We start from the raw sequence: 27,229 nt of genomic DNA, 5'->3' as shown, positions 1-27,229 counted from the left end.
TAAAAGATCAATCCATAAATTATCGTGTTAAAACAATGTAAATAAGCTAGCCTCATAATAGAGTCATAGAACATTAAGAGTTGAGAAGAAATTTGGAGGCCAGAGTTCTTCCACCTTGGCTCGCTGGATGTTGTTGGACTACAATTCCCCTCATCCCCAGCCAGCTTAGTCTATGGTAAAGGAATAATGGAAGTTGTAGTCCAGTAACATCCAAAGACCAAACGTTGAAGAGGTCAGATTGGTAGCATATAAATAATAAATTATTATTATAGCTTTCTTATACATTATACAGTTAAATCTGTTTTAATGATGTTTGTGGTTTTATTATTATTATTTACTTTGCTTAAGTCCTTTTTGGTACAATGCAACCAATCAATTTAATAATCCTATGAAACTTTAAAAACCACCTTGTGATCTTCAGATGAAGGGCAGTATATAAATTTAATCAAGAATAATAATGTCTGCTAGTGCAGGAGCAAAAACAGGAGGTAAACTAACTTGTTTATTAGTTAAATTAATTTTTTTAATGATAAATCCCCCCTTCCTCTTCCCACCCAAATCACAATTTGGCTTTGGTACCAAAGAACAAATGTACCACCAATGCCCTGAAGTTCTTACGAATGGAAAAAGTTGTGTATCCTGCAATTGAGTAAAACACGTTCTCTCAGCCACCACTGATAATATAAACTACAGTATTTTTCGCTCTATAAGACGCACCAGACCACAAGACGCACCTAGTTTTTGGAGGAGGAAAACAAGATAAAAAATATTCTGAATCCCAGAAGCCAGAACAACAAGAGGGATCGCTGCGCAGTGAAAGCAGCGACCCTTCTTGCTTGTCCTGGCTTCTGGGATAGCTGTGCAGCCTGTATTCTCCCCATAAGACGCACACATATTTTCCCTTACTTTTTAGGAGGGAAAAAGTGAGTCTTATAGAGCAAAAAATACGGTAATTACTGGGCTGCCTCAGGGCAGGCCTCCCCAAACAGGTATAATCCAGATATTTTGGAATACATCTCCCTTTGCTGGCAGAGACTGATGTGAGTTGCAGTCCAGGGCACCAGGATTTCGTTTTTATTTATTTGTATACCACTTTTCAGACTACACAGCCCTCCCAAGGGGGTTTGCCTCGTTCCTTAAAGACTCTTCACCCCTTATATTTCCAGCCAATCAATCACTGTGCTATGCCAGTGCAAGTCTCCTGAAGACCCCATCCTATCAAGAAGTCGTTTCCACATAATGTAGAAATCGGATCTTTAGTGTTGTGGCACCTGCCCTTTGAAATGCACTCCCTTTGAATATTAGACATTAGATATTTCCCATAAGCCTTCTAAGTTGAGATTTTTCCCAGCCTGCATCTTTATTGGAATAGTTTCAAAAGATGCTTTTTTGTAGTTTTATCACTTGTTGTTTGCTGTGCTGGACTTCTTTGGGAGGAAGCGTCGGGTTACAGATTTATTAAATAAATCTGCATAAAATACACAATCCGTGTAAAACCAGGGCCTTTTTTTGCAACAGGAACTCAGTTCCGGCACCTCTCAGGTAGACACCACTGGCATTTAAGAGAAAATTTGCAAAGCATTCATGGCGAGTTCTGGCACCTCTTTTTCCTAAAAAAAAATAGAACTGTCACAAATTAAATAATGCCACATTACATACAGCAATAAATAAGACCAGCAGGGGAAGGTCGGAAACTATCCAGTGTAACCAAAGTTCCTGGGTGAACAGATACATTTTTCATTGGTGCCGGAAACCCATTGGGATTTGTGCGGGAAGGGCATCCCACACGGTTGGAGAAGGTTGCCTTAGGGTTTGTCATAGCTAAAAGCATACTATTTTTTAACTCCATTACAAAAGAGCTCAGAGCTGATTGCCATAGATAAGATTTCTTTATAGGCACATAAGGGAAAGAATAGAAACTAGAATGAGAGCTAAGCACCACAAAGGGATCTACAAAAGCAAGGTGCATTTTAGGTTGGTGTAAGGAAACATGGAATTTGGAAACTTTGAACTCTCGGGGGCATTTCCCTTGCATACCGTGCTGCTATTTCACGAGATGAAAAATAGATCAAGCACAAAAACCATATAAGATAGCCACGGAGCGTATAAATAACTCTCTGAATATTTGTGCAGAGCTAGGAGCCTGATATCGGAGGGAAACTGTATACATATGATGTGTCTTATGTGATCACTAACACAATACTGAAAAGCAGTATTCTAGTCTTATAGAACTGTATACATGCTGTTAATACTGGTGTTTTCAATGCAACCCTGCAGACTGTCGCTTTCTTTAACCACCTCGTCATCAAGAGCATCTTCTGTCTTCACACATGCTTGTTTGTCCTTCTCTTTGTGAATGTGTATTTTTCAGCTACATTGTGTGTCTGTGTGGGCATCTGCATGCACTTAGCTTCCCTGTCTTTGTACATAACAATAAACCTTCTGCCTTTGTCATGTTACATCTCCCTTTTTGTTTGTGCTGTTGCCTGCGTTCTCATTTGCTTCATGTGCGTCGGGAATCTGCTACCCAGAAAGCCGAAGTTCAGTCCCCCCAACGCCGCCTTCCGCCCAACCCCTGAGGTGTGCGATTGCCTAAACATCTCCCGAGACCTGTGTCTTCCAAGCAAGGAGACTATCATCCGCCCTCCCTGAGGACGGAAAGCCTTCATTTCCAGAATACATTTGGTGCCTGCTATTTTGATTTCACCAAATGTCATCAGAAAAAGAGAAACCACTTGGGATTTTTATCTGCTTAAATTTTAATTTCTCTTTCTTCCTCATTTCCCTCCCCCCAGTCGCCCACCAAAAAGGTAAAAGAAGAGTGCATCAGAACAATATGTACCTGACTCAATTACTGTCCTGAGTCAGCAACAATATTATAAGGGTTGAGGTTGTATACTTTGCCCAAGTGAGTAAATAATTTAGTTCTCCCATACCTCTGAATCCTTTGCAGTTGCTCGAGACTCAGATGGCCACAGTGGCCTGGAGTGCCTTCTGTAAATTTTGGTTGGTGGCCCAACTGTGCCCCTGTCTGGACAGGGATAGCCAAACTACTGTCAGTTATGCTCTAGTAACCTCTAGGTTAGATTACTGCAATGTGTTATGCATGCCCTCCAACATTTTTCCAGTGAAAATAGGGACATTCTATTCAACATCAAGAGGTTTCTCTGGCATTTGATGGCCTGCACAAAATTATACATTGGTCACCTTGAGCAAATTGCAACCTTTCCGCCCAACCTACCTCACAAGGTTGTTGTAAAGAAATAATGTGCGAGGAAAGGGATCGTGTACGACGCCTTCAACAGATAAATGGAATGGAATTTTAGCTGTAGGCTGCCTTGAGTCTCTGCCAGGGAAAAGATGAGATATAATTAATAATATAATAATAATATTTTATTTATATCCTGCCCTCCCCAGCCGAAGCTGGACTCAGACCGGCTAACAACAACAACAATAATAAATACAGTGGTACTTCTGGTTACGTACTTAATTCGTTCTGGAGGCCCGTTCTTAACCTGAAACTGTTCTTAACCTGAAGCACCACTTTAGCTAATGGGGCCTCGCGCCACCGCTGCGCGATTTCTGTTCTCATCCTGAAGCAAAGTTCTTAACTTGAGGTACTATTTCTGGGTTAGCGGAGTGTGTAACCTGAAGCGTATGTAACCCGAGGCACCACTGTAATACTAAGAAGAAGAAGAAACTGTGAGACTGATCGGGAACATACCTGAGTAAATCCTATTGAACTCAGTGGGACTTAGTTCTGAGTAAAAATGCTTTGGGTTGTAGTGTAAGGCTGCACAGCGTTTACCCAGTTACCTGGGAGTAAGCGCCATTAAATACAGTGGGACTTACTTCTGAGTAGACTTGTAAAGGCTTGCAGTTTAAGGCTCCATTTACAATAAAGGAATAAACACTCCACACATTTCCTAAAAAATGGCTGGCTGCTGAAGCATTGCCATTTAAGAATTTAAGGTGGTCTGGTGACATTTTCCTTCAAAATTATAGGAAGGGGTTCATATGCCAGGTTCACCGTTTCCTGTGTGATACATGGCATGTACAGAGAAAAGCTTCTCCGTCTCTCATGATATGAGAACCAGTTTAATCAAACAACGCTCAATTGTGGGAGATGCAGGCAGATAAAAAAGGGAAGGAAATAATTATTCACAGAGAACATAGTTATTATAATTATGATTGATTGACTAATCACCTTCAAAACAACCATCTCAAGGCAATGTGCACTCAAGATAATTAAAAATAATAATAACAAATGCATTTGAAACAAAATTTCTGAAGTAGACATCCAGACCCATTTATCTATCTGGGAAAGCTTTTGAAACAAAAACGTCTTCAATTGTTTACAGAAAGTGCAGGTGATGGGCACCTGTCGTACCATGAGAGGAATGCTGTTCCACAGAACAGGGGCAGCCACACACAAAAACCCTGCTCCAAGTTACTGCAGAGCAGACGTCTGAGATCTTTGGAACTTGCATGAGAAACTCTTCCACAGACCACAGAGATTTAAAACAAAACAAATTCCTTCCAGTAGCACCTTAAAGACCAACTAAGTCAGTTCTTGGTATGAGCTTTCGTGTGCATGCACACGAAAGCTCATACCAAGAACTGACTTAGTTGGTCTTTAAGGTGCTACTGGAAGGAATTTGTTTTGTTTTGACTATGGCAGACCAACACGGCTACCTATCTGTAACACAGAGATTTACTACGCGTATAAGGGATAAGGCGGTCTCTCAACTAACCTGGTCCCACAAAAGATAGTGATGGCCACCAATTTGGGTAATAGTAAAAATATTAATATAAACTATAACTGCAGGTACTTGGCAATCAGTTTAAATGATTGCTGTGCAATTTTACACACATTCTACTTACCAAGCAAAACTATATTATATTAATTTTACCAAAGTATATTTTGAACTCCCATGTCATGTTATATCTTTTTTTTTGCAATCTTCATTTTGGGAATTTGAAAGTTCAAAAATTCAACACACCCTACTAGGCTGGACTAGGGTTTTACTTAGGGACTTGTGCTTAGATGTTCACATGGATTTCTTGTGCATGCTGCTTCCCCCAGTCGTTGTCATCATCATCATTGCAACTTATTATTTATACCCCACCCATCTGGCCAGGTTTGCCCAGCCACTCTGGGCAGTTCCAAACAGAATATTAAAGACACAATAAAACATCAAACATCAAAAACTTCCCTAAACAGTAGTTATAGTGGAGGAATAGAAAATCCACTCATGTAGAAGAATGCATCCATATATCTGCTTCCTCCATTAGAATGAATGGGGTAGCACTCATATAAATCTGCAACCAGCAGCTGGCATCCTCAGGCCAAGGCTCACTGTAGACGACCAATTTCCCCCAAGCAACATTCATGCGGCTATGAATGACCCCCGTATTTCCCTTTCACATATCAAACGCCAGTCTCTCCAGTTACCATCCTTGAGGTTCGGGTGACAGCAACGTGTTCAGGGTGGTAGAATCCAATGGAACAGGATCTCTCCAAACCGGAGAGGTGACAACACGCCCAATAAATTTAGACTGGAGGTAAGCGTGACTCTGCAAGCACCCACTAGACCACGTAGAAGAGTATCACACCCCACGCTACTGGAAGAGGTGATGTTCCACAAGTTCCCATTCCCATCATGCACCTGCTCCAACAAGCCTGCTTGAAAAGTGTGGCACACAGGAATGGTCTATATGGCACAGACTTAAAATGTTATGGATCCTCTTCTTCCTTACTCTCTTGGTAGCTAGCGCACACACTACTTTTGCAAAGTCCGCTGGATAATATTATTTTAGCCTTGGGGGCAAGTTAGAATTATAGAATCGTAGAGTTGGAAGGGACCATCTAAAGCATCCATGACAGATGGCCATCCAACCTCTGCTTTAAAAACCTTCAGAGGAGGGAAGTTCAACCACCTCACAGGGGCATCTATTCCACTGTCAAACAGCTCTTACCGTCAGAAAGTTATTCCTGGTATTTAGCCGGAATCTCCTTTCTTGTAACTTGAATCCATTGGTTTGGCTCCTACCCTTCAGAGCAGGAAAAAACCAGCTTGCTCCATCTTCCATGTGACAGCCCTTGAGATACTTGAAGGTGGCTATTGTATCTCCTCTCAGTTGCCTTTTTCCCAGGCTAGACATGCCCAACTCTCTCAACTGTTCCTCACAACGTTACACACCTAACAGCAACAACAGCAGAAAACATGAATGAGCGTGGCAGACAGCAGCAATATCAAATTCAGCGCAACTAAGTGAAGGAGTTTGGGAGTCTCACCGAATTTGCCTTTCAGAGATTACTTAATATATTCATTAACCGCAAGTGTTAGTTATGTGAACATGTCCTAATGACACTTAAATTACAATAATAAATGCCCGCCGCCTCATGAATAATTTATTCCCCATTTGCATAGTCATCCTTATGCAGTTATTCCTGAGTAATTATCATACTGACTTAAAAAGGTGTCAAGGACTGAATAACTACGTTCCCTTTCCTGGGCTCATCCTCTCCCTCCATTGGCCATGTGCATCTTTCTTTTGTAATTCTGCCCTTACTCCGTGCCATCTCCATTCAGAAACCGGCAAAGAGCAAAACTCCCTCTAGACCAGAGGCACCACTTCAAATTTCAATAGTTAAAGGGGGAGCAAGATTCAACAAGGTCCACCAGAACTTGTAGATGGGGTGAAAAAGCAGTGCATGATAAGAGCATTTTTTGTGATTAATATAATTATTATTAATTAGTTATTATTATTCAATGTATTTTGTGTGCATTTAAACCCCGACAGTCTCCAGATTTGGCGGAGTACGATGCAGACCCAGGGTTTTGTTACTTCGTATCATAAATATTGTAACAATTCAAAAGAGACACGCAAAACCTTAGGTAAAGATAAAGGGACCCCTGACCATTAGGTCCAGCATACAGCTTCTGGGTCATGTGGCCAGCATGACTAAGCCGCTTCTGGCGAACCAGAGCAGCGCACAGAAACACCGTTTACCTTCCCGCTGGAGCAGTACCTATTTATCTACTTGCACTTTGACGTGCTTTCGAACTGCTAAGTTGGCAGGAGCAGGGACCGAGCAACGGGAACTCACCCCGTCACGTGGATTCGAACCGCCGACCTTCTGATCAGCAAGTCCTAGGCTCTGTGGTTTAACCCACAGCGCCACCCGCAACCCATGCAAAGCCTATGTCTAGCTTAATCATTCAAAAATGATAACTACTTATAATGGAATAGGTTTCCTCTGTCCTTCCATATATAACAGGAAGCTCCATAGCCTACCAGTTTGTTTTTCACTTTAAAGAGAATCTGCATTCTACATGAATAACAGTTAAATTTTAGGAGTGACAAGAAAGCAAGTTCTTGGCTCTTGGTCTTACATATAAGGTAAAGGACCCCTGGACGGTTAAGTCCAGTGAAACTTGACAATGGGGTGTGACGCTCATCTCGCTTCAGGCCGAGGGAGCTGGTGTTTTCCCACAGACAAGGACATTATACAGAAAAGAAGGGGGCTGGCCCACAGTTTTCTTGTTTTATAAACCACATCGAGGTTTTCTTATAATCAAGCAGTTTATAAATTTTGTTAAATAATAATAAAAAAGTAAATAAATAAAATTGGTCGGGACTTTCCCTCGAAAATAAGGATGGTCCTAACATCTGCCTATATAAGCACCTATTCTGTGCTTCTTTCCATGCATTTCCAATGATTTATTCAGCTCCAAGGTACCCGTTTTAAAACAAGAACTGCAAGACTCTTCCAGTCCTTTTAATTAATTTAAACTGTACACCTAATTTAGAATACGTTGGGCTTTGTTCTTAATCTAGGCATTCCAATTTATTTTGCTCGCAGAGGCATTTTAGGGAGGGTTAAACAAATTTGTTCAAGAACTTGTTGAATAATTTGTTGGCATGAATGCTGACTGTTCATTCAGTGGCTGCTTATTGCTAGGTTTCCTGGCCATGGAAAGAAAGGATCGTGCAACACTATCTGTCTTGAATAACAGGCCTGGTGAGAATCATGAGGAGAAGGGCCCACTCAGGGCATCTTATCCAAGGGACATGGGTGGCACTGTGGTCTAAAGAGTGGGCTTGCCAACCAGAAGGTCGGTGGTTCGAATCCCCGTGACCGAGTGAGCTCGTTGTTCTGTCCCAGCTCCTGCCAACCTAGCAGTTTGAAAGCACGCCAGTGCAAGTAGATAAATAGGCACCACAGTGGTGGGAAGGTAAACTGTGTTTCCGTGAGCTCTGGCTTCCACCACAGTGTCCTGTTACGCCAGAAGTGGTTTAGTCATGCTGGCCACATGACCTGGAAAGCTGTCTGTGGACAAACGCTAGCTCCCTTGGCCTGAAAGCGCCACAACCCCATAGTTGCCTTTGACTGGACTTAACCATCCAGGGGTCCTTTACCTTTTTTACCTATCCAAGGACATTGTTATGACCCCTGTCCAAAGAAAAACTGGAACCAACACTAATCTACACTACAAACCTCTTAATCCCTCCCCATATCCAAGGGAATCCTGGGAACTATGGTTCTGTGAGGAGGACTACATACCCTCCAACATTTCTCCAGTGAAAATAGGGATTGTCAATAATAATAATAATAATAATAATAATAATAATAATAATAATAATGTTATTTATAGCCCACCCATCTGACTGGGTTGTCCCAGCCACTCTGGGCAGTTTCCTATATATCTATATCTATATCTATCTATCTATCTATCTATCTATCTATCTATCTATCTATATATAAAATAATAAAACTATACAGGGCTGTCTTCAGATGTCTTCTCAAGGATATACAGTGGTATCTCAGGTTATATACGCTTCAGGTTACAGACTCCGCTAACCCAGAAATAGTGCTTCAGGTTAAGAACTTTGCTTCAGGATGAGAACAGAAATTGGGCTCCGGCGGCGTGGCAGCAGCAGGAGGCCCCATTAGCCAAAGTGGTGCTTCAGGTTAAGAACAGTTTCAGGTTAAGAACGGACCTCGGGAACGAATTAAGTACTTAACCTGAGGCACCACTGTATAGTTACTTATCTCCTTGGCTCAGGGTACACATAACTCCATACTCTTCAATATTTCCCTGATGAAAACAGGCATGTCCTACCTTACCCTCTTTTAAATCTTGCAAAACCAGAAGAGAAACTGCATGGGAACACACCCAGAGTCAGGCACAGTGTGGGCTGAAGTGTGTGGCTCTTCATTTGGTTTCCCACGTTACCTGAAGGGCTAGCATCCCTCCCTTTGGGATTTGTGCCTAGTCAAACTTCCACCTTGTAAGAAGTAAAACCCACAAGGGGATTTCAGAAAGGGGCCAAAATGGATGTGGCAACTCCTCTGTTTCTGTTGATAGAGCAGGCGGTGGGGGGGGGTTAGCACATACTGCTAGTTAAGAAAGAAACAGGGCTTCATTGGTTTGGGGGCAATTACAGATAATGAGATGGATGGGAATAGATCACTTCAATGTCTTGGAATATTTTAGCTGAAATCAAGTCTCTCCGGTTTCGTTTTCTCCCCTTCTGTCTTCATGCAACATTCCCATAGGAGCATGAAGCTCAGGCACCAAGAGAAGCTAGTGGGAATCTTCTAAGCTTTATTTACATTAGAAAGGATGATTCACTTGGGAGTACAAGCTACACAGGGAAGGGGGGGGGGTATATGGCACAGTCTGCTACTATAAGGCCACATTTTAAAAATCTGCGAACCTGATTTCAGGTTAAGGATCTCTAGATCTGCCCCAAATGTTCACACTCTGGTCAGAGCCTGATGTCCAGCGCAACTTGAAATGCACTTAAACTTATAAGCATCATCTATTAGAGGGAGGCAGGACGCGGGTGGCGCTGTGGGTAAAAGCCTCAGTGCCTAGGGCTTGCCGATGGAAAGGTCGGCGGTTCGAATCCCCGCGGCGGGGTGCGCTCCCGTTGCTCGGTCCCAGCGCCTGCCAACCTAGCAGTTTGAAAGCACCCCCGGGTGCAAGTAGATAAATAGGGACCGCTTACCAGTGGGAAGGTAAACGGCGTTCCGTGTGCTGCGCTGGCTCGCCAGATGCAGCTTCGTCACGCTGGCCACGTGACCTGGAAGTGTCTCCGGACAGCGCTGGCCCCTGACCTCTTGAGTGAGATGGGCGCACTACCCTAGAGTCTGTCAAGACTGGCCCGTACGGGCAGGGGTACCTTTACCTTTACCATATATTAGAGGGAGGCAATGACTGAGGAAGAGATTTCAATGGCAATTCAAATACCCATCTTCATTATACCCCTTGACGTGCGAGGATTGATCAGGTCCACGCAGGTTAAAGTGGTGAATTCCATCTTGAAATGGAAGTAGTTTCAACTAGCAAAAATCCAAATAACTGCTGTTGTTTTCAGTAAAGGTGACTATCTTGCCTTTTAAAGGGAGAAATCAAGTATGCTTTAACAATATATATATATATAATATGCAGACAGGGCATTTGGTTCACACTTCCCCTAAAAACACAGCAATCTTTTGAAATGTGCACATCTCCAAATTTTGTAACTGGATTTCCCCAACCAAATAATGTACAGAAAAATGTGCATATTACGGGGCAGTGTACATAAAATGCATTTGAGTGAAAATAACATAGAAAATTAAATTGTCTTAGGTAAAATTACTTACTAAAACACTGATAAATTTTCATGAGGGCTTTTCATAAGGAAAACTGAACTTAAGACTAGGAAAGTGAGAAAGTAAAAGAATCTGAAATCCCGTGTGCCCCTTAAATCTGTTCTAGGCGTTTCCCCAACTCTTTAGAGTAGATATGGAGGAGATGCAGGTCATGCACAGGCGAAGATCGGTTCGTAATTATTTTTATTTTTAAAAAAGTCCCCATGCACATTTATCAGCATTTAATGCAAATTTCTCTTAATGCACAGATGTCTATATCTAAAAGGTAAGGGTAAAGGATCCCTTACAGTTAGGTCCAGTTGCAAACAACTCTGGGGTTGTGACGCTCATCTCGCTTTACTGGCCGAGGGAGCTGACGTTTGTCCACAGACAGTTTTTCCAGGTCATGTGGCCAGCATGACTAAGGCGCTTCTGGAGAAACCAGAGCAGTGCATGGAAACACCGTTTACCTTCCCACCAGAGTGGTACCTATTTATCTACTTGCACTTTAATGTTTTTGAACTGCTAGGTTGGCAGAAGCTGGGACCAAGCAACGGGAGCTCACCCCGTCGCGGGGGTTCGAACCACCAACCTTTCGATCGGCAAGCCCAAGGCTCAGTGGTTTAGGCTATAGTGCCACCTGCGTCCCTGTCTATATATAACTTCCCCTAATATGCACATTTTCATATGCACAGTGTAGGGCATTTTGCATCTTAGCCTAGTATATGCAATTTTGTACACATTACTTGGTGGGGAACTGAATTGTAAAATTTAGAAAAGTGTGCATTTCCAAGGATGGCTGCGTTTAGAAAAGTGTGAACCAGATAGCTTTGGATTTTTACATGTGAACTGAATTGAATTCCCTCCCCCATCCGCAGTTGGAACACAGTCCCTTCAAACACAGTTAAATGCTGAAACACAGTTAGATATCTAACTTATTGAAAAACAGTCTCAGCAGGAAACTGACCAATTTACTAAGTTCACTTTAATTGACAGAAGTCTGTAAAAAGAAATATACAGGGTGCTAATCAGACACTATTGCCACAATTGGACAATCACCATCTCGAGGCTTAGATCTGAGATGCAAGATAAATGATCCAGCCATGGATAACTATCTCATCAAAAAGAAAAGCAAATACAGTGGTATCTCGGGTTAAGAACTTAATTCGTTCTGGAGGTCCGTTCTTAACATGAAACTGTTCTTAACCTGAGGTACCACTTTAGCTAATGGGGCCTCCTGCTGCCGCCGCCGCCGCACAATTTCTGTTCTCATCCTGAAGCAAAGTTCTTAACCCGAGGTACTATTTCTGGGTTAGCGGAGTCTGTAAACTGAAGCATCTGTAACCTGAAGTGTCTGTAACCTGAGGTACCACTGTATTTCAATTCTTTGAAAAATGATTTCCATGTTTCTTTCAAACCCAAATCAGTTGTGCTTGCTCTGCAATTCCCTGAGCCTCGATTAACTTTCTTCCAAGAAACTACTCACGGGGATAATACACAGACAGACTTGTTCACACAGGTCACAATCGTCTACTTATCAGTGAGCAAAAACATAGCAGCTCTGTGTAATATGTGAGGCCGGTAGGGCCCTGGCTTCTGACAGTCAATATTTAGAGCTGGAAGCAGAAGATGGCTGCAATTTAAGTGTTGCACCCAGACAGAAGAGTTGTTGGCTTGCTATCTTGCTGTCTGACAGCATGAACCACCCAAAGAGCTATTTTGCTAACCAGTGATTCATGCTAAATATTTGCTAACCTGCCAGGATTGTTTTGCAGAATCCTAGGACTGACTGGAGAGGGCAGTTCTCGGAGTTATTTCTTATATTGCTAAGCATATCTGACTGTGCAAGATCCAAGGAATTTGGAACGGCTGGGAAGTTATGTGTATGGTATACATTAGTTGTCCAGGGAGATGGGCAGGGATGGGGGACATCGCAACACTTTTCTATGCATATTGTAAGGCGTTAGGAAAGCAATGTGGGAAGCATATGCAAAATCACTGAATGCTAGTGCTTGCATCTGGTTAATCTCATCATCCAGCCATCCTGCGCTTCTGACACAGGCCCAATTCAGACATGCATCTCATGCAGAATCCTTGTGCTGCTCCTTCTCTCTTCTTTTGCAATGCTTCAACACTTCCCAAGTTAATTATTATTTCAGTGTCTGAACAGGGAAACTGTGGTTCCCAAGATCAGACCAAGCCAGGATCTTAAACCAAAATGAACTGTGGTTGGAGATTCTGTTTTATGCCAATCCAAGCAACCATCGTTTCAAAGTTTAGCTGAAATGGGAAACAATGGATTAATTAACAATGAATTAAAGCAGATTCTGACTAAACATCAGGGAGAACCTTCTGATGGTAAGAGTTGTTTTACAGTGGAACGGGCTCCCTCGGGATCTGGCGGGCTTCATTTGAGGTTTTAAAGCAAAGGTTGGATGGCCATCTGTCATGGATGATATAGTTGAGCTCCTGCATTGCAGGGCATGGGACTAAATGACCCTCAAGGCCCTTTCCAATCCTTTGATTCCATAACCCAGAAAATGTTGAATTGTCAGTACACTGAGAAGGAAGGAGGGAAGGGACAACCTTTGGGTGGAACATACAGGTGCAAAACATAATAACTCTTGATGTATTAAACTGAGACATGTATATGCAAACTGGGCTGTAGCAAGACTTCACACAATATTTTAAAAATGTATAAATTTTAGAAATTTTTGCACTTACCAGCTTAGTTGCCGAGGGAGGTAGCTTCAGAACTTTCTGGCATGCTGTCACACAACATTGTCATTATTCGGCTAATCTTCTGAAATACCAGGGTGCCATTAAAAATCACCACGTACCTTGAAATAAAAACATTTCCTTGCCTTTTAAATTGTTTTTCCACAATAGTTCCTTTCAGTATCACCACCAGAGTAGCTGTCTAGATCAAAACCTTAGTGTCAACGAATTCTGTTTGTCTAACACAGTGGTGGGGATCCTGCAGCCCCTTAGCTGTTGATGGACTACCAATCCCCATCATCTCTGACCACTGTCTATGGTGGCTGGAATTGAAAGAGAATAGAAGTCACATGTTCCCCATCCCTGATCTACTGGCTTCCTTTAAAATATTTAATATATTTTCACTGAGGAGGAAATCTCCAAATTTCTCTTTCGGCAAAATCTTTGAGAGACAAATCTCTTCTTTTCACAAAATCGTTGGGGATGAATTTACGCAGAACTTAAAGCAAAGTTATTTTGCCTTCCCTCATAAGCCTAGATGTTTTTCTTACAGGAGAACCTTCAAATTCAGCTCATAGTTATAGGATGCACTTTTCCCCCTCCAAAAATTAAGGGGGAATGTGTGTGCGTCCTATGGAGCAAATGCAGGCTCCTTGGCTTCAGTGATAGCAACGCGAAGCCTCCGAAGCGCTCTGGGGGCTTCAGGCAGCTATCCGCAAGCCTTTGGAGTGCAGCAGGAGTTCCCGCTGTGCTCCGAAGGCTTGCGGATGGCCGCCTGAAGCCTGGAGAGTGAGAGGGGTCAGTGCACACCGATCACTCTTGCTCTCCAGGCTTCGCTTCGCTGGAGAGGCACTGCAGTTTTCCATCTCTGCGCAGCGCCCCTTCAGCGAAGCGGGAGGAGAAATGGAAGGGGCTCCGTTTCTCCTGCTGCTTTGCTGAAGGGGCACTGAGCAGAGAGGGGGAGAATTTTTTTTCCTGTTCTCCCCCTCCTATGATCCAGTGCGTCCTATAGAGCGAAAAATACGGTAACTTCATGTGAAATTTGGTGGAAACCCTATTTAACACTCATAGAGTGAGTGACAGAAGTGTCTCAATAAAAGTGGAAAAGGTGCCATGCCAGGCTGACAAGCAAGGCCTTGAGTTCTGTATTTTCATTCTATAAAGTGGTAATTGGCATAAAGGCCTACATCTGAAGACCTCCGAGGGCCTCTTGTAATCTGAGGAGTGTTTGGCTTGAGCCCATATTGCTAACCATCTGGTGCCTCAGCATAGCCGTAGTCTCTAAAGACCGGCTATTCCAACAGTTATCACATGCCCTGTTGTGAACACCAGGCTCCTGTAGGTGAACAATTACTCACATAATTGGAGTTTGTGGCCGATGTCAATCCAAGTGAGAAATTTGCCATCTGGCTGCTTGTGGCATGATATGCAAAAGGTAGAGCTACAAGGTGAACTATTTATTTATTGCCCCTTAAATCATCCCACTCTTCCCTCTGAGAAGCTTTCAGAACAACCTCCCATCTTTCCTACCCAGATAATGACCAGCTTGAAGCCCATTTAAGCTTTAACAATACAAGTGGTGTAGCAATAAAACTGCTACCACGTTTGGAAAGCTAAGCAGGGCCCACTATGGTTTCAACTTGGATGGGAGACAGTGTGTTGAGATCCCTGCATTGCAGGGGGTTGGACTAGATGACCCTTGGGGTCCCTTCCAACTCTACAATTCTATGATTCTAACAGCATAGCTGGCATATAGTTCTGTGGTCAAAAAACAGTCTCTCCAGTTAAAGAGCTTTGCCCCCAAATCTTAGAAAACGTTTCCCAACTAAATCAGACAGTACTGGACAAAAAAGTCTGACTAAGTCTGAAGTAGTTTCACATAATCACTTTGTGGGCCTAGAAAATCCCATCTGATATGTATTTCATTTAAGTTACTTACTTTCCACTTTTTAAAAATAGCCATTCCCAAAAGCACCTTGAATTGTAAAAATAAAGAGAGCCCAAATCATCTCAAAAGCACAGGAGCTTTGTAAACATGTAGGGGGGAAAAACAATCTTTATAAATAGGGATGGGGAACCTATATCCCTCCAGAGGTTGTTGGGACTACAACTCTCATCATGCTTGACTATTGGCCAGTTGCTGGGGCTGATGGGACTTATAATAATTGTACCCCGCTCATATGACTGGGTTGTCCCAGCCACTCAAGTCAAACAACACCCGGAGGATCACAAATTTAGACCCCTAGTCTATAAACAGGAGAGGGATTTTGTTAAATCTCCTTAGAGATTTCTGTAGTCACAGTACCACCACTGAGAAAACCCTCTCTCCGCTCTCTGCCAATGGAAGCAGGACCTCCTCTGATGATATAAAACTTAGGCAGGCTCATATAATTAAAGGTGGCCAAAATAGCCTGGCCCTGGGTGACAAAGGGCTTTAAAGTTTATATTGCCATTACTTGATGAAGGTATGGCATTTTCGTCCACCCTTCCAGAGACCATTTTACAACACCAACTTCCCTCTCTGATTAGCCAGTCTATTTTGTGTCCTAAGATATGGTTCAGGGCTTCATTGTAAAGTTCAGAGACCAGCCAATGCTCATCTCTATGTTCCTAGGCATTGAAATACGGTGGCTAGGAGACCCTAATGTTTAGGATCAGCCAAAACCTCTTCCGCCATCATCATTTCAAAAACAAAAACAAAACATAATAAAGCACTTCTCTCCAATAAGCCAAGCTCTTTTATGTTAATTAATCACCCAGCTATCAGCTGGCCAAGCAATATATACTTGATCCTGATGGGACTCGACTGGCGAGCCTGCTGGCAATTCTAAAGTCAGTCCACAGCTACCTGCCCAGAAGACCAGGACCTTGCCGTGGGAACCAGCCGATTGGTATGGAAGTCAATAACCAGGGGTTTATGCTGCTATCTAGTGCAATGAGAAAGGGAAGGTGGCAACGGGAATAGCTGTGAAATTGGATGAGAGAACTGAACTGTTGCAAAGGATTACTCCATCAAGCTGTGCGTAATTTACTTTAAAATGAAAGTAGCAGATTGTAAGCCTGCTGAAAGTTGTGTGTCGTGTCATGCAGCTAAGTTACTCTGCTAACCCAGAAATATTACCTAGGGTTAAGAACTTTGCTTCAGGATGAGAACAGAAATCGTGCTCTGGCGGAGTGGCAGCAGTAGGAGGCCCCCTTAGCTAAAGTGGTGCTTCAGGTTAAGAACAGTTTCAGGTTAAGTACGGACCTCTGGAACAAATTAAGTACTTAACCTGAGGTACCACTATACAATAGGGGACGCGGGTGGCAATGTGGGTTAAACCACAGAGCCTAGGGCTTGCCGATCAGAAGGTCGGCGGTTCGAATCCCCACGACGGGGTGCGCTCCCGTTGCTTGGTCCCTGCTCCTGCCAACCTAGCAGTTCAAAAGCACGTCAAAGTGCAAGTAGATAAATAGGTGCAAGTAGATTTTAGTGCAAGTAGATTTTAGTTGCCTAAAAGAGGCATGAGTGTTGTAGATAATAATTAACACGTTTTCTAAATATAATCATAATTGATTTTATTTCCTCAGACAGAGGGCAATCATGAGGGCAGAAGGAGGCTGATCATGAGCCCTGAGCCAAGTTTACATTTCTTGAATGCTACATGGATTTACTTAACCTCCCCTCACCCACTTCAAGGATCTCTTAATGTTTCTCCTGGCATGCTGTCACTTCCTTACATTGCAAAGTAAATGCTACTCTACAGGCCATTTCTATATAGAGAGTAACCCCAAACAGTGATGAGCTTTTACTCAAAGCATTATCGGTAGGAATCAACGTCAGAAAGATTCCTCCATGCAGGTAGCCAAATCAGGTTCCCTCGTCTCCAGGAAGTGCTTTTGAGACTTTTGACCTCTCAAGTTCTCTCGTTTTTTAAAAAACATTTTGGATTTGAAAGTTCTGCCCCAAGCACATGTTCCATCTCTGACAGTTCAATTGTCACTAGGGATACATATCAACAAAACCCAAAGCAAAAGCTGCCTGGACAATCAAAATCCTCCCAGGGTGATGTTGTCCACAATGACCATGTTTTTCCTATAGTACTTCCTGCTGTTTCAGAGGTTTCCAATGCAAATTGGACTAGAAACAGAGAGATCACATTAAAACAGTTTCCTCCTCTCTCAAAATTCTAGCTTCTTCCAACAGCTGATTGGAAGAATGTTTGATTATACTGGCTTTATGGGCAATGATTTCATGAAAACGTCCTTGCATTTATAAAACCTGTGCATCAAAGAACATAACAGAGCCATCCATCCGACATGTTTTTCCCCTTAAAAACAAAACAAAACAGGAGGGAGATCAGAATGACTGTGCTTATGTGGAGGAAGCAACTGGCAGACTTTTTTTTTTTTTTTTTTTGCCACTAAAGTAGCTGCAGATAGGGGGCATCACTGAAGACTACAGGGAAATGTGGGAGTCTGGTTGGGAGAGATATTTGAAGTCATTTGCATTATTAATCATATATAACAAATTTCAACATGCAGATTGCCTTGGCACATGTAAACTGTTTTGATAAAGTAAGCTAGTTTGGGGGGGGGGGGAATAGTTTGAAAAGCGGGGTAGAAATAATCTAAATAAACGAGTTTGTATCAAATGTTCCATGTGAGTAATCTCACTGGAACAATTGGACGTCTGTTTACTCTCCTCTCCCTGCCCCACGCTAATCTTCACTGGAGGACCCCCAACTGTCCAGAGCTGATTATGGGGAAGTGGGCAGCAGTGGCGTAGCGTGGGGGGTGCAGGGGGGGCTGGCCGCACCGGGCGCAACATCTGGGGGTTAGGGTTAGGGGGCGAAAATCCACGGGTTAGGGGGCGCAAATTACTTGCCATGCTACGCCACTGGTGGGCAGTGCCAGACCTTGGGGTCTCAAATTTCTGTGTCTCCCACTGCCTCTCACCTTCCATTCCACATATTACAGTGGTACCTTGGTTCTCGAACATAATCTATTCCGGAAAACCATTCGACTTCCAAAACGTTTGAAAACTGAGGTGCAAGTTCAATTGAAAAAACTGAAAAACATGTGGCGTAAGCCGTTCAACTTCCGAGGAGTGTTCAAAAACAGAAGCAATTACTTCTGAGTTTTCAGTGTTTGAAAACCAAAACATTCAGCTTCAGAGATGCTCGAAAACCGAGGTACCACTGTAGTTGCTGCACCCCCAAGGCGCCACACCCAGTGTGACCGAACTGGTTGCACTCCCTGTGGGAAGTCTCTGGTGTGGGAAAGGAGAGGAAGTTCGGTTGTGCACATGGAAGTCCCTTGCACCAGTGGAGCTGCCATGTTGGCTATAGCCCAGAAACTTGCCATCTTTCTTAATATGCGATTTTAGCAATTCAGAAAATATAGCAGCAAAACTATTACTTTCAGTATGCAAAACAGTCGACAGGGTTTTTTTGCACAGCGAATTCATTCCTCGGCAAATACAGAACTGCATACCCCCATCACTTACAAATACAGACTAACCAGATGGACTTTCGTTGGTAGGTTTATCTTTAAACAGAAATTGTTCCCGTCACATGATTTCCCTTCATGGTAACTCCTATGCATGTTCCTTTTCTCTTTCCACACCAACCACATTGTGTGTTGTTTCCACCCTTCCAGCTAACAACTGACCTGGCCTCCAATATTTTCACCGCCATTGGCTCAGTGACACTGGCCTTGTTACTGATCTTCCTTCTTGCGGCCACAGCTTCCGTTATAACTTCCAACAAACGGGCTACCCAAGGAACCTACAGCCCCAGCCGCCAGGAGAAAGAGGGGTCCCGAGTCGAAATGTGGAACATGGTACAACCTCCCCCAATGGAAAGGTTGATCTAGCTTGAACGCTTGCTGTACCTCTTACGTATATGGAGGCCTCTGGCTACAATGGGTTGTTCTGGATACCAGGGAAAGGAACCCGCTCTAGACCATGATGACCTCTGCCATTTAACTCAACACCTTGGTCAGTATCCAAAGCACCATGCACATTATCCCAGGTGTACCTGGGGGCATTTCCGCTTGCCCCTTTCACCAATAGCCTCTGATTCTTCTGATGTTCATGGAAGCCTTCATGAGATGTGAGGGACTGCAGTTGAAAAGGGAGCTGAGCACTCAGACACACATACCTGGAAATACTATGGGGCCACAGATCTCAGCTCCAGAAAGCATTAATGATTGTTGTTAATGGGTGCCATTTCCCACTTTCTGGAAATTCTTATTTATTGCACTGGAAATTTTAGCTTTAGTCGAATCGCCTGTAGGCTATAAAGACTGCAATGACTCTAGGATACTTGCTAAGTGCCTGCATTTCAGATACAACTGAAGCCACATATTTTGTTTCATTCCCTGTACATCTGCATCTAGCATTCACCATCACTGCAAAAGACAAAGCAGAACAATCATGTAACCCCAGATAATCTGTCTGCCATTCAATCATCACTGTGCATCTCAAGAAGTTTTAGGAGCGGAGGTCTTTCTCAGCAGCACAGCTATCTTAATTCTTTAATCAGGGACTAAATTAATACTCCGGGGGAAAGCTCTTCATGCAGCAAAATAAACATTTCAAATGATCACTGCTTGGTGTGTTCATTGCACCTGTTTTTCCACCAGGTTGTTCTAGATCATGTTTGGGGATCTAGATGTTGCTGAACTACAACTCCCATCAGCCCCATGTGAACATGGCCAGTAACCAGGAGTGATGGGAGCAACATCTGGAGGACAAATATTCTCTGCACCTGTTACAGATCTAGAGGAAGTTATGGTTCCTTTCATGGAGAATAAACTGGTGATTTTTTAAAAAATGTAGTTCCTTAATTTACATCAATTGGTGAACCTACAGCTTGCTGAACCACCCATAATTTTGGACTATTGATCATGCTGGGTGGGGCTGATATTGAGCTTAAACTCCCAACATCAGAAGGGCCACAGGTTACCCACCCCTGAATGGACCCTCCAGATGGACTTAACTTGGTAGGTATACCTTTGAACGGAAATTGTTCATGTCACATGGTTTCCCTTCATGGTAACTCCTATGCATGTTCCTTTTCTCTTTCTACACCAACCACATTGTGTGTTGTTTCCACCCTTCCAGCTAACAACTGACCTGGCCTCCAATATTTTCACCGCCATTGGCTCAGTGAAAAGGAAAATCATCCCTGTGTTAAACAAAATGTGGAAAGCTTCCAGAATTGTGGGTGGAGGTGTCATAGCTTTATTTCTGAAGTCTAATACAGTTGGGTGAGAGTTACCAGGATCAGGGTTCTAAATACACACATACACAAACAGTGTCTCACTCTTCATTCCAATAGATGTGATTAGTCTCCGTGCAGAATTCATACAGTAGACAGGGGTCAGCAAACTTTTTCAGCAGGGGTCTGTCCCTCAGACCTTGTGGGCTATATTTTTTTGGGGGGGGGATGAATGAATTCCTATGCCCCACAAATAACCCAGAGATGCATTTTAAATAAAAGAACACATTCTACTTATGTAAAAACATCCTGGTTCCTGGACTGTCCACGGGCCGGATTTAGAAGGCGATTGGGTCGGATCTGGCCCCCAGGCCTTAGTTTGCCTATCCATGGAGTAGAGCCTCCCTTATTCGGAGACGAATGTGGGGCAGCAATGAGGGAATCTGTGGCCTTTCAAATGTCATAAGACTCTACTGCTCATCATCTCCAGCTAACATGGCTAATGACTGGACATTATGGGAGTTGCAGTCCAGCAATATATTGGGGGTGGGGTGGGTAACCAGGTCCCCCCCATGCCTGATGCATAGGGGTGGGGTGTATCCTTAAGTTTCAAAAACAAGCCTCATGTCCCCCAAGTTAACAGGCTTATCAGAGATGGAAAACAACCCAGAAGTTAAGCCTAGTTTCAACTCCACACAACTTGAGAGCAATTCTAACAAACGCCTATGTACCACATACCTAAATGGACAGTTCCCCCCATTGGACAAATTTAAGATCTGGTGAGAGACATCCTCAAGCGCTTGTTAATAACCTGATGGGCAAATTTGATCTTCCCGCCAGAACAAAACAGAAAAAAGAAAACTGTGCGCCAGTCACTATCCAAAGCACATTGTGGTTTCGGGCAAAGTGACAGACAGCCCTGCCCAGGCAAGGATTTGTATGTAAAGCCTTGCATGGGCAGGGCTGTGAACCGCTGAGCGCCAGCTGGGGTCACAGAGGCTTCTGCTTCTGCTCTTTTAGTTAATGTGAATATAAAGGAAACAGAAAGCATCTTAAAGGTAAAGGGACCCCTGACCAGTAGGTCCAGTCGTGGCCGACTCTGGGGTTGCGGCACTCATCTCACTTTCTTGGCCGAGGGAGCCGGCGTACAGCTTCTGGGTCATGTGGCCAGCATGACTAAGCCGCTTCTGGTGAACCAGAGGAGCACACGGAAACGCCGTTTACCCTCCCGCCAGAGCGGCACCTATTTATCTACTTGCACTTTGACGTGCTTTCGAACTGCCAGGTTGGCAGGAGCCGAGCAACGGGAGCTCACCCCGTCGCGGGGATTCGAACCGGCAACCTTCTGATCGGCAAGTCCTAGGCTCTGTGGTTTAACCCACAGCGCCACCTGTGTCCCACAGAAAGCATCTTAGGTAACCTGCAAGCCCCCTGTCCCCTTCCTAGAAACAGTGGAAACAGAGGCATGCCTTGTAAGAGCTCAACGTTCCCTAACAGACATTACAATCCAGGAGTAACAAGTCCAGGTAAGTGGCGCTCCTCTGGACTGCTCTAATAACTCTTTGTACACAAGTCAAAGCTAGCATCCAGAAGAGAAGACTACAGAGCAATTATGTACGACAAACATAACAACTGGCAGCACTCACCACCCCCTTCTGTATTGCAAACACCACAGTTGACTGAATGGATATGTTCTGTTGCCTACTGACACACGTCAAAATGCTGGCACCATGTCAAATTTCTAAGAAATTCATCTAGTTGGTGTCCTCTTCCTCGTTCCTCCTCCTCCTAGTTCCTCCTCCTAGTTCCTCCTCCTCCTAGCTCCTCCTCCTCCTAGTTCCTCCACGTAGGTCCTCCTAGTTCCTCCTCCTAGTTCCTCCTAGTCCCTCCACCCAGTCCCTCCTAGCCCCTCCTCCTCCCTCCACCTAGTCCCTCCTAGTCCCCCCCTAGTTCCTCCTAGCCCCTCCTAGTTCCGCCTAGTCCCTCATCTAGTTCCTCTTAGTCCCTCCTAGTCCCTCTCCTAGTTCCCCCACTAGTTCCCCTAGTTCCTCCCTAGTTCCTCCCAGTTCCTCCAAGTCCCTCTTGTTTCCTCCTCCTTGTTCCCCTGGTTCCTCCACCTAGTTCCTCCTCCCAGTTCCCCTGGTTCCTCCACCTAGTTCCTCCTAGTTCATCTCCTAGTCCCTCCTAGTTCCTCTCCTAGTTCCACCTAGTTCCTCCAAGTCCCTCCACCTAGTTCCTCTAAGTCCCTCCTGTTTCCTCTCCTAGTCCGTCCTGGTTCCTCCACCTAGTTCCTCCACTAGTTCCTCCACCTAGTTCCTCCACCTACTGGTTCCTCCAGGTCCCTCCTAGGTTCCTCCACCTAGTTCCTTCTAGTTCCTCCTAGTCCCTCCTCCTAGTTCCTCCTCCTAGTTCCTCCTCCTAGTTCCTCCTAGTCCCCCCAGTTCCTCCAAGTTCCTCCTAGGTTCCTCCACCTAGTTCCTCCTCCTCCTAGTTCCTCCTCCTAGTTCCTCCTCCTCCTAGTTCCTCCTCCTCCTCCTGTTCCTCCTCCTCCTAGTTCCTCCTCCTCCTCCTAGTTCCTCCTCCTCCTCCTCCTAGTTCCTCCTCCTCGTTCCTCCTCCTCATTCCATATTACAAAATATGTAATAAAACAAAATAAACCAATAGCCCCCCACAAACACATTTAAAGACCATAGCTTGTCTAATCAGCTCAACGTTCCCTAAAAAATGGGGGATATAATAGCAGTGTAGCAATCCTGCAGATGGATAGTTAAGAGTCACATCTGATTTACTCCCAGGTAAGTGTGGCCAGGTATGTGTGCATAGACTTGTAGCCTTGGGGGGGGGGGGTTGAATCCCTTTCACAACCAATTTTTCTGTTGTCCCCCTCAAGACCTCACTGATTTTGGCAGCCATGGCAAACAGAAAAAAATAAATGGAGACAGTGTTCTGGTGTGTGCAATTGTGTGGCATGTGATTCTCCAGAGGGTTGACCACTGTGGATGAAGGACTCAGGCCAGGAAAGGCTAGGCATGCTGGTATGTATAGGATTGCTCATGATTTCTGTTTATTTACTTTAGCCTAACCCTTTCCATCCAAGGATGCCAGAAAAGACTAACCATATACCGTATATACTCGAGTATAAGCCAACTTTTTCAGCACATTTTTTATGCTGAAATGCCCCCCTCGGCTTATACTCGAGTTAGGCAGGCGGCGCTGGAGGGACGAGCAGCCCAAAAGCAGCCCTTTTGGGCTGCTTGTTCTTCCTCTGCCACTGCCGCCATCACCAGGTTTGTGGTGTGGTGAACTGGCTTATACTCGAGTCTATAAGTTTTCCCAATTATTTTGTGCTAAAATTAAGTGCCTCGGCTTACATTCGGGTCGGCTTATACTCGAGTATATATGGTAAAATGTTAAAACAATGCCCTAGCCTCTGTGTTTTTAGGCAATGCACTTCCATTTTGCAGTCCCTGCCCCTGCCCGCCCCCAACCACTTTACAGTGCAGGTCCACTGAAGGGGGGAAAGTCCAGTTCAGTTGAACTTGTATCCGGGAAAGTGTATATATTGCAGTCTTAAAGAACTAATGAAAAACATTGGCCCAGAGCAAGACGATTCCTCTTTCAATAAAACTGAGCTCCCATCCATTCCATGAAGGACAAACATTAGGCTCTTATCCCAGACTGGTGGCCAGTGCCACTGTCCCATTAACTTTAGTGCTAGTAGATAACTCTTTAAGGCTATTAAAATGTGTTTGGAGCCGTTGGTCATCTTGGAAGGAAGGGGATTTGCAATCTGAAAGGCAGTTTTCTTTTGTTAATTACATAGAACGAATGTCTACCGTCTTTCAGATGTTAAGAGCATTTCCCTTTTTAATATAAGGATGCTAACTGCGATCTTAAACACATTCGCTAGGCCTTAAGTCACATAAAACTCTGTTGACTTTCCTCTTGGTACACCAAGTATGCTGAGAAAACTGCTCAATTGCCTGCATTCCCCCAAAGGAGCAGACATTCAATCTGAAGATGCTTCTGGATCCAGCTTTGTCAACAGAGGCCAAGTAGCCTCAAATGGCTAAAAGCACTTTCTACCAGCTGCACTTGATACAACAGCTTTGACCATTCTTGGACCAGAGGAGGTTAACCACAGTAGTTGAGGCATTGGTGACATCAAGACAGGATTACTGCAATGCACCCTATGTGGGGCTCCCCTCCCCTACATAGGCTTGCAGTCCACAGTACAGTCGTACCTTGGAAGTCAAATGGTATCCGTTCTGGAAGTCCGTTCAACTTCCAAAGTGCGGCTTCTGATTGCCTGCAGGAAGCCCCTAGCCCCGAGGCCCTAGGCAGAAATAAATCAGGGAACCTAACCCTAACCCTTGTCCTGAAATAAAAGTATGCCTTACCATCCCCCGGAGTGCATATTGCAAACTGTTCGTGCTTTGTAGACACTGAAAGGTGAGGGGGGGCAGAAAGCACTAGGCAAATTTCAGAATGAAAGCTGTCATGAAAATATTCTAGAATCCCTTACTTCTGCTTGAGAAGTCTTGCTTCAATGGGAGAGAGTACCATTTCTACTGCAATGCATCCCGTCACTCCTTTTATGAATGGGATACAATTAAGGGCTGGTTCACACATGCAGATGCTCACCCCCTGGCTACAACTTCAAGGGATGACCAGCACTTCCACACCATCTCACTGCTTTTCAGTAATGTCAGCTGACCAAACCCTTCTTGCTCTCAGGGAACGTTTTCTCATAAGCTCTTTTTATTCCAGGGGGGTTTACTTCAAAACTACTATGCTTAGGATTGCAAACCAAATACTGTAAAGCAATCATCGTTGGAAAGGTTGGGGCACCACTTTGACTTTCTGCCACCACTGTTGTTTCTTCCTTTATGGTTTTATTAGACTGTAATTTCCATCCCCATCTTCAACTTGTTTGGCAAAGCAATTCCACACGCCACTAATTCATCCAATATTGTCAAATGGCAACAAGGCTGACGGGTCCAAAATTGTGACTTTAAATCATCCTTTTGATCATACCAAATCTACCTGAGCCTTCATCTGGTTTTTATGCTCTTGGTGGTAGAAGTCAAAGTCCATCATTTTCCTTTCCTCAATATTGTAGGCGACCTTTCAGATGTCACCTGTAGTTCCTCACAAGTGTAATTTACATTGGCATGTATAGCTATAAAATACAGATTAGCAGAAGTCTGGGGTTCTTGTCTAAAGCCCCTTCAGCTCCCTTCACACCTGTGCCGATTTTGTTTCTCCTTTGCTATACAAAGGCAAAACTTACACTGTCAGACACAAAGAGAAAATGCAGTCTTTAAGAGCAGAAACTTTGCAAATGAGTTATTCGTAGATTTCTTTCCATGCACTTCCAAGATCTGTGCAAAACTGAATTTGGTGCAAAAAAACTATTCTGCTTGATTGGAACCTGCTGTGGAACCTGAAGCATCATGCCCAAAGGCATTTGGTGGTGGCAGGGGGCAGGGAGATGACTGCCCCTAGGGCCACAACCCTCCCCCCCCCAAAAAAAAACTGTCATGAAATTCTTTGGATGCAGATCTAAAGCACAAACAGAACGAAAGAAGAGCTCTGAATTTGGATCTGTGAAATCTGGAAGTACCAAAACAGTTGTCCTAAACCCCTGGCCTACCTGGCAGCAAGTCAGCATGTCAAATTGCCAGTACAGGGTCAAGCCATGTGTCCGAAGCCCACACTAAAGCACAGTTCCACAGAGAGTCTGGAGCCTCCAAGCCACAGCCTCTCCACTCTGCTGCCCTTTCACACTATGCCTGCTGATTGCAGCATCTGGGCTTGATGAGGCTGGGGACCCTCACCTGTTGCAGCTGAAGAATCACACACCTCCCAGAGCTAGCGAGCCCCACCTGGCCAGCCAAGGAGCTATCTAGGAGAAGGAAAACTCTGATCCTTGTGGGATATCATCAGGAGAAGAAAAAGCTAAGGAGTAAATCATGGGTAGGCAAACTAAGGCCTGGGGGCCAGATCTGGCCCAATCGCCTTCTAAATCTGGCCTGCGGACAGTCCAGGAATCAGCATGTTTTTACATGAGTAGAATGTGTGCTTTTATTTAAAATGCATCTCTGGGTTATTTGTGGTGCTTGTCTGGTGTTTTTACTTGAGTAGAATGTGTGCTTTTATTTAAAATGCATCTCTGGGTTATTTGTGGGGCATAGGAATTCGTTCATTACCCCACCCCCCAAATATAGTCCGGCCCCCCACAAGGTCCGAGGGACAGTGGACCGGCCCCCTGCTGAAAACGTTTGCTGACACGGAGTAAATCCTACAAAAATCAAGAGTGTCTAAGGTGGTTGGATGGTTCCTTGCATGCCTCCTGCAGCCCAGCTGGTGCCAAACACATTGCTCTGCTTTCTTCTGGACCACATCAGCGATGCCAAGAGTGGGGTCTTGTCGTCTGGGCAGCCCAGGACCTCTGGACACACTGCCCAGGCTTGCAACCAAGGGAAGTCACTTCAGTGCTGCTAATGCAGCAGTTTGACTTCACCCCCAGAGGCACACTCCATTGTCTCTCGAGACAAATGCCAACAATGCAATGATGCCATGTTTGCTCACTGTCGAGGTCAGATGGGTTGCTCTGCCAGTAATGTTCAGTGGTGGTTTGGGCAAAGGATAGACG

The 27,229-nt window shown here is 44.3% G+C and overlaps 1 protein-coding gene and 1 long non-coding RNA gene across 3 annotated transcripts in view; one reads left to right on the top strand and one right to left on the bottom strand.

Annotated features, from left to right (window-relative positions):
- The window catches only part of CRB1 (crumbs cell polarity complex component 1), a 138,925-nt gene extending 118,969 nt beyond the window's left edge, over positions 1-19,956 (top strand). The window contains exon 12 of the mRNA XM_081866237.1: positions 19,007-19,956. Within this exon, the coding sequence (XP_081722363.1) occupies positions 19,007-19,222 (216 nt within the window). The 3' untranslated portion in view covers positions 19,223-19,956. The remainder of the gene's footprint in view (positions 1-19,006) is intronic.
- On the bottom strand, positions 872-13,936 carry LOC309344041. 2 transcript variants are annotated; one of them, XR_014157571.1, is made up of 3 exons: positions 13,373-13,936; positions 5,980-6,203; positions 872-3,346 (listed from the first exon to the last, which is right to left on the bottom strand). It is a non-coding gene; the product is annotated as an uncharacterized lncRNA (long non-coding RNA). The 2 variants fall into 2 exon arrangements; XR_014157572.1 differs by having other exon boundaries at positions 6,054-6,203.
- Positions 19,957-27,229: the final 7,273 nt, after the last annotated feature.

This window comes from Podarcis erhardii (assembly GCF_964252035.2).
Source record: "Podarcis erhardii genome assembly, chromosome: 6".
Taxonomy (NCBI): Eukaryota; Metazoa; Chordata; class Lepidosauria; order Squamata; family Lacertidae; genus Podarcis; species Podarcis erhardii.
Note: the sequence above shows the minus strand (reverse complement) of the source record. Positions and strands in the feature narration are given on the sequence as shown.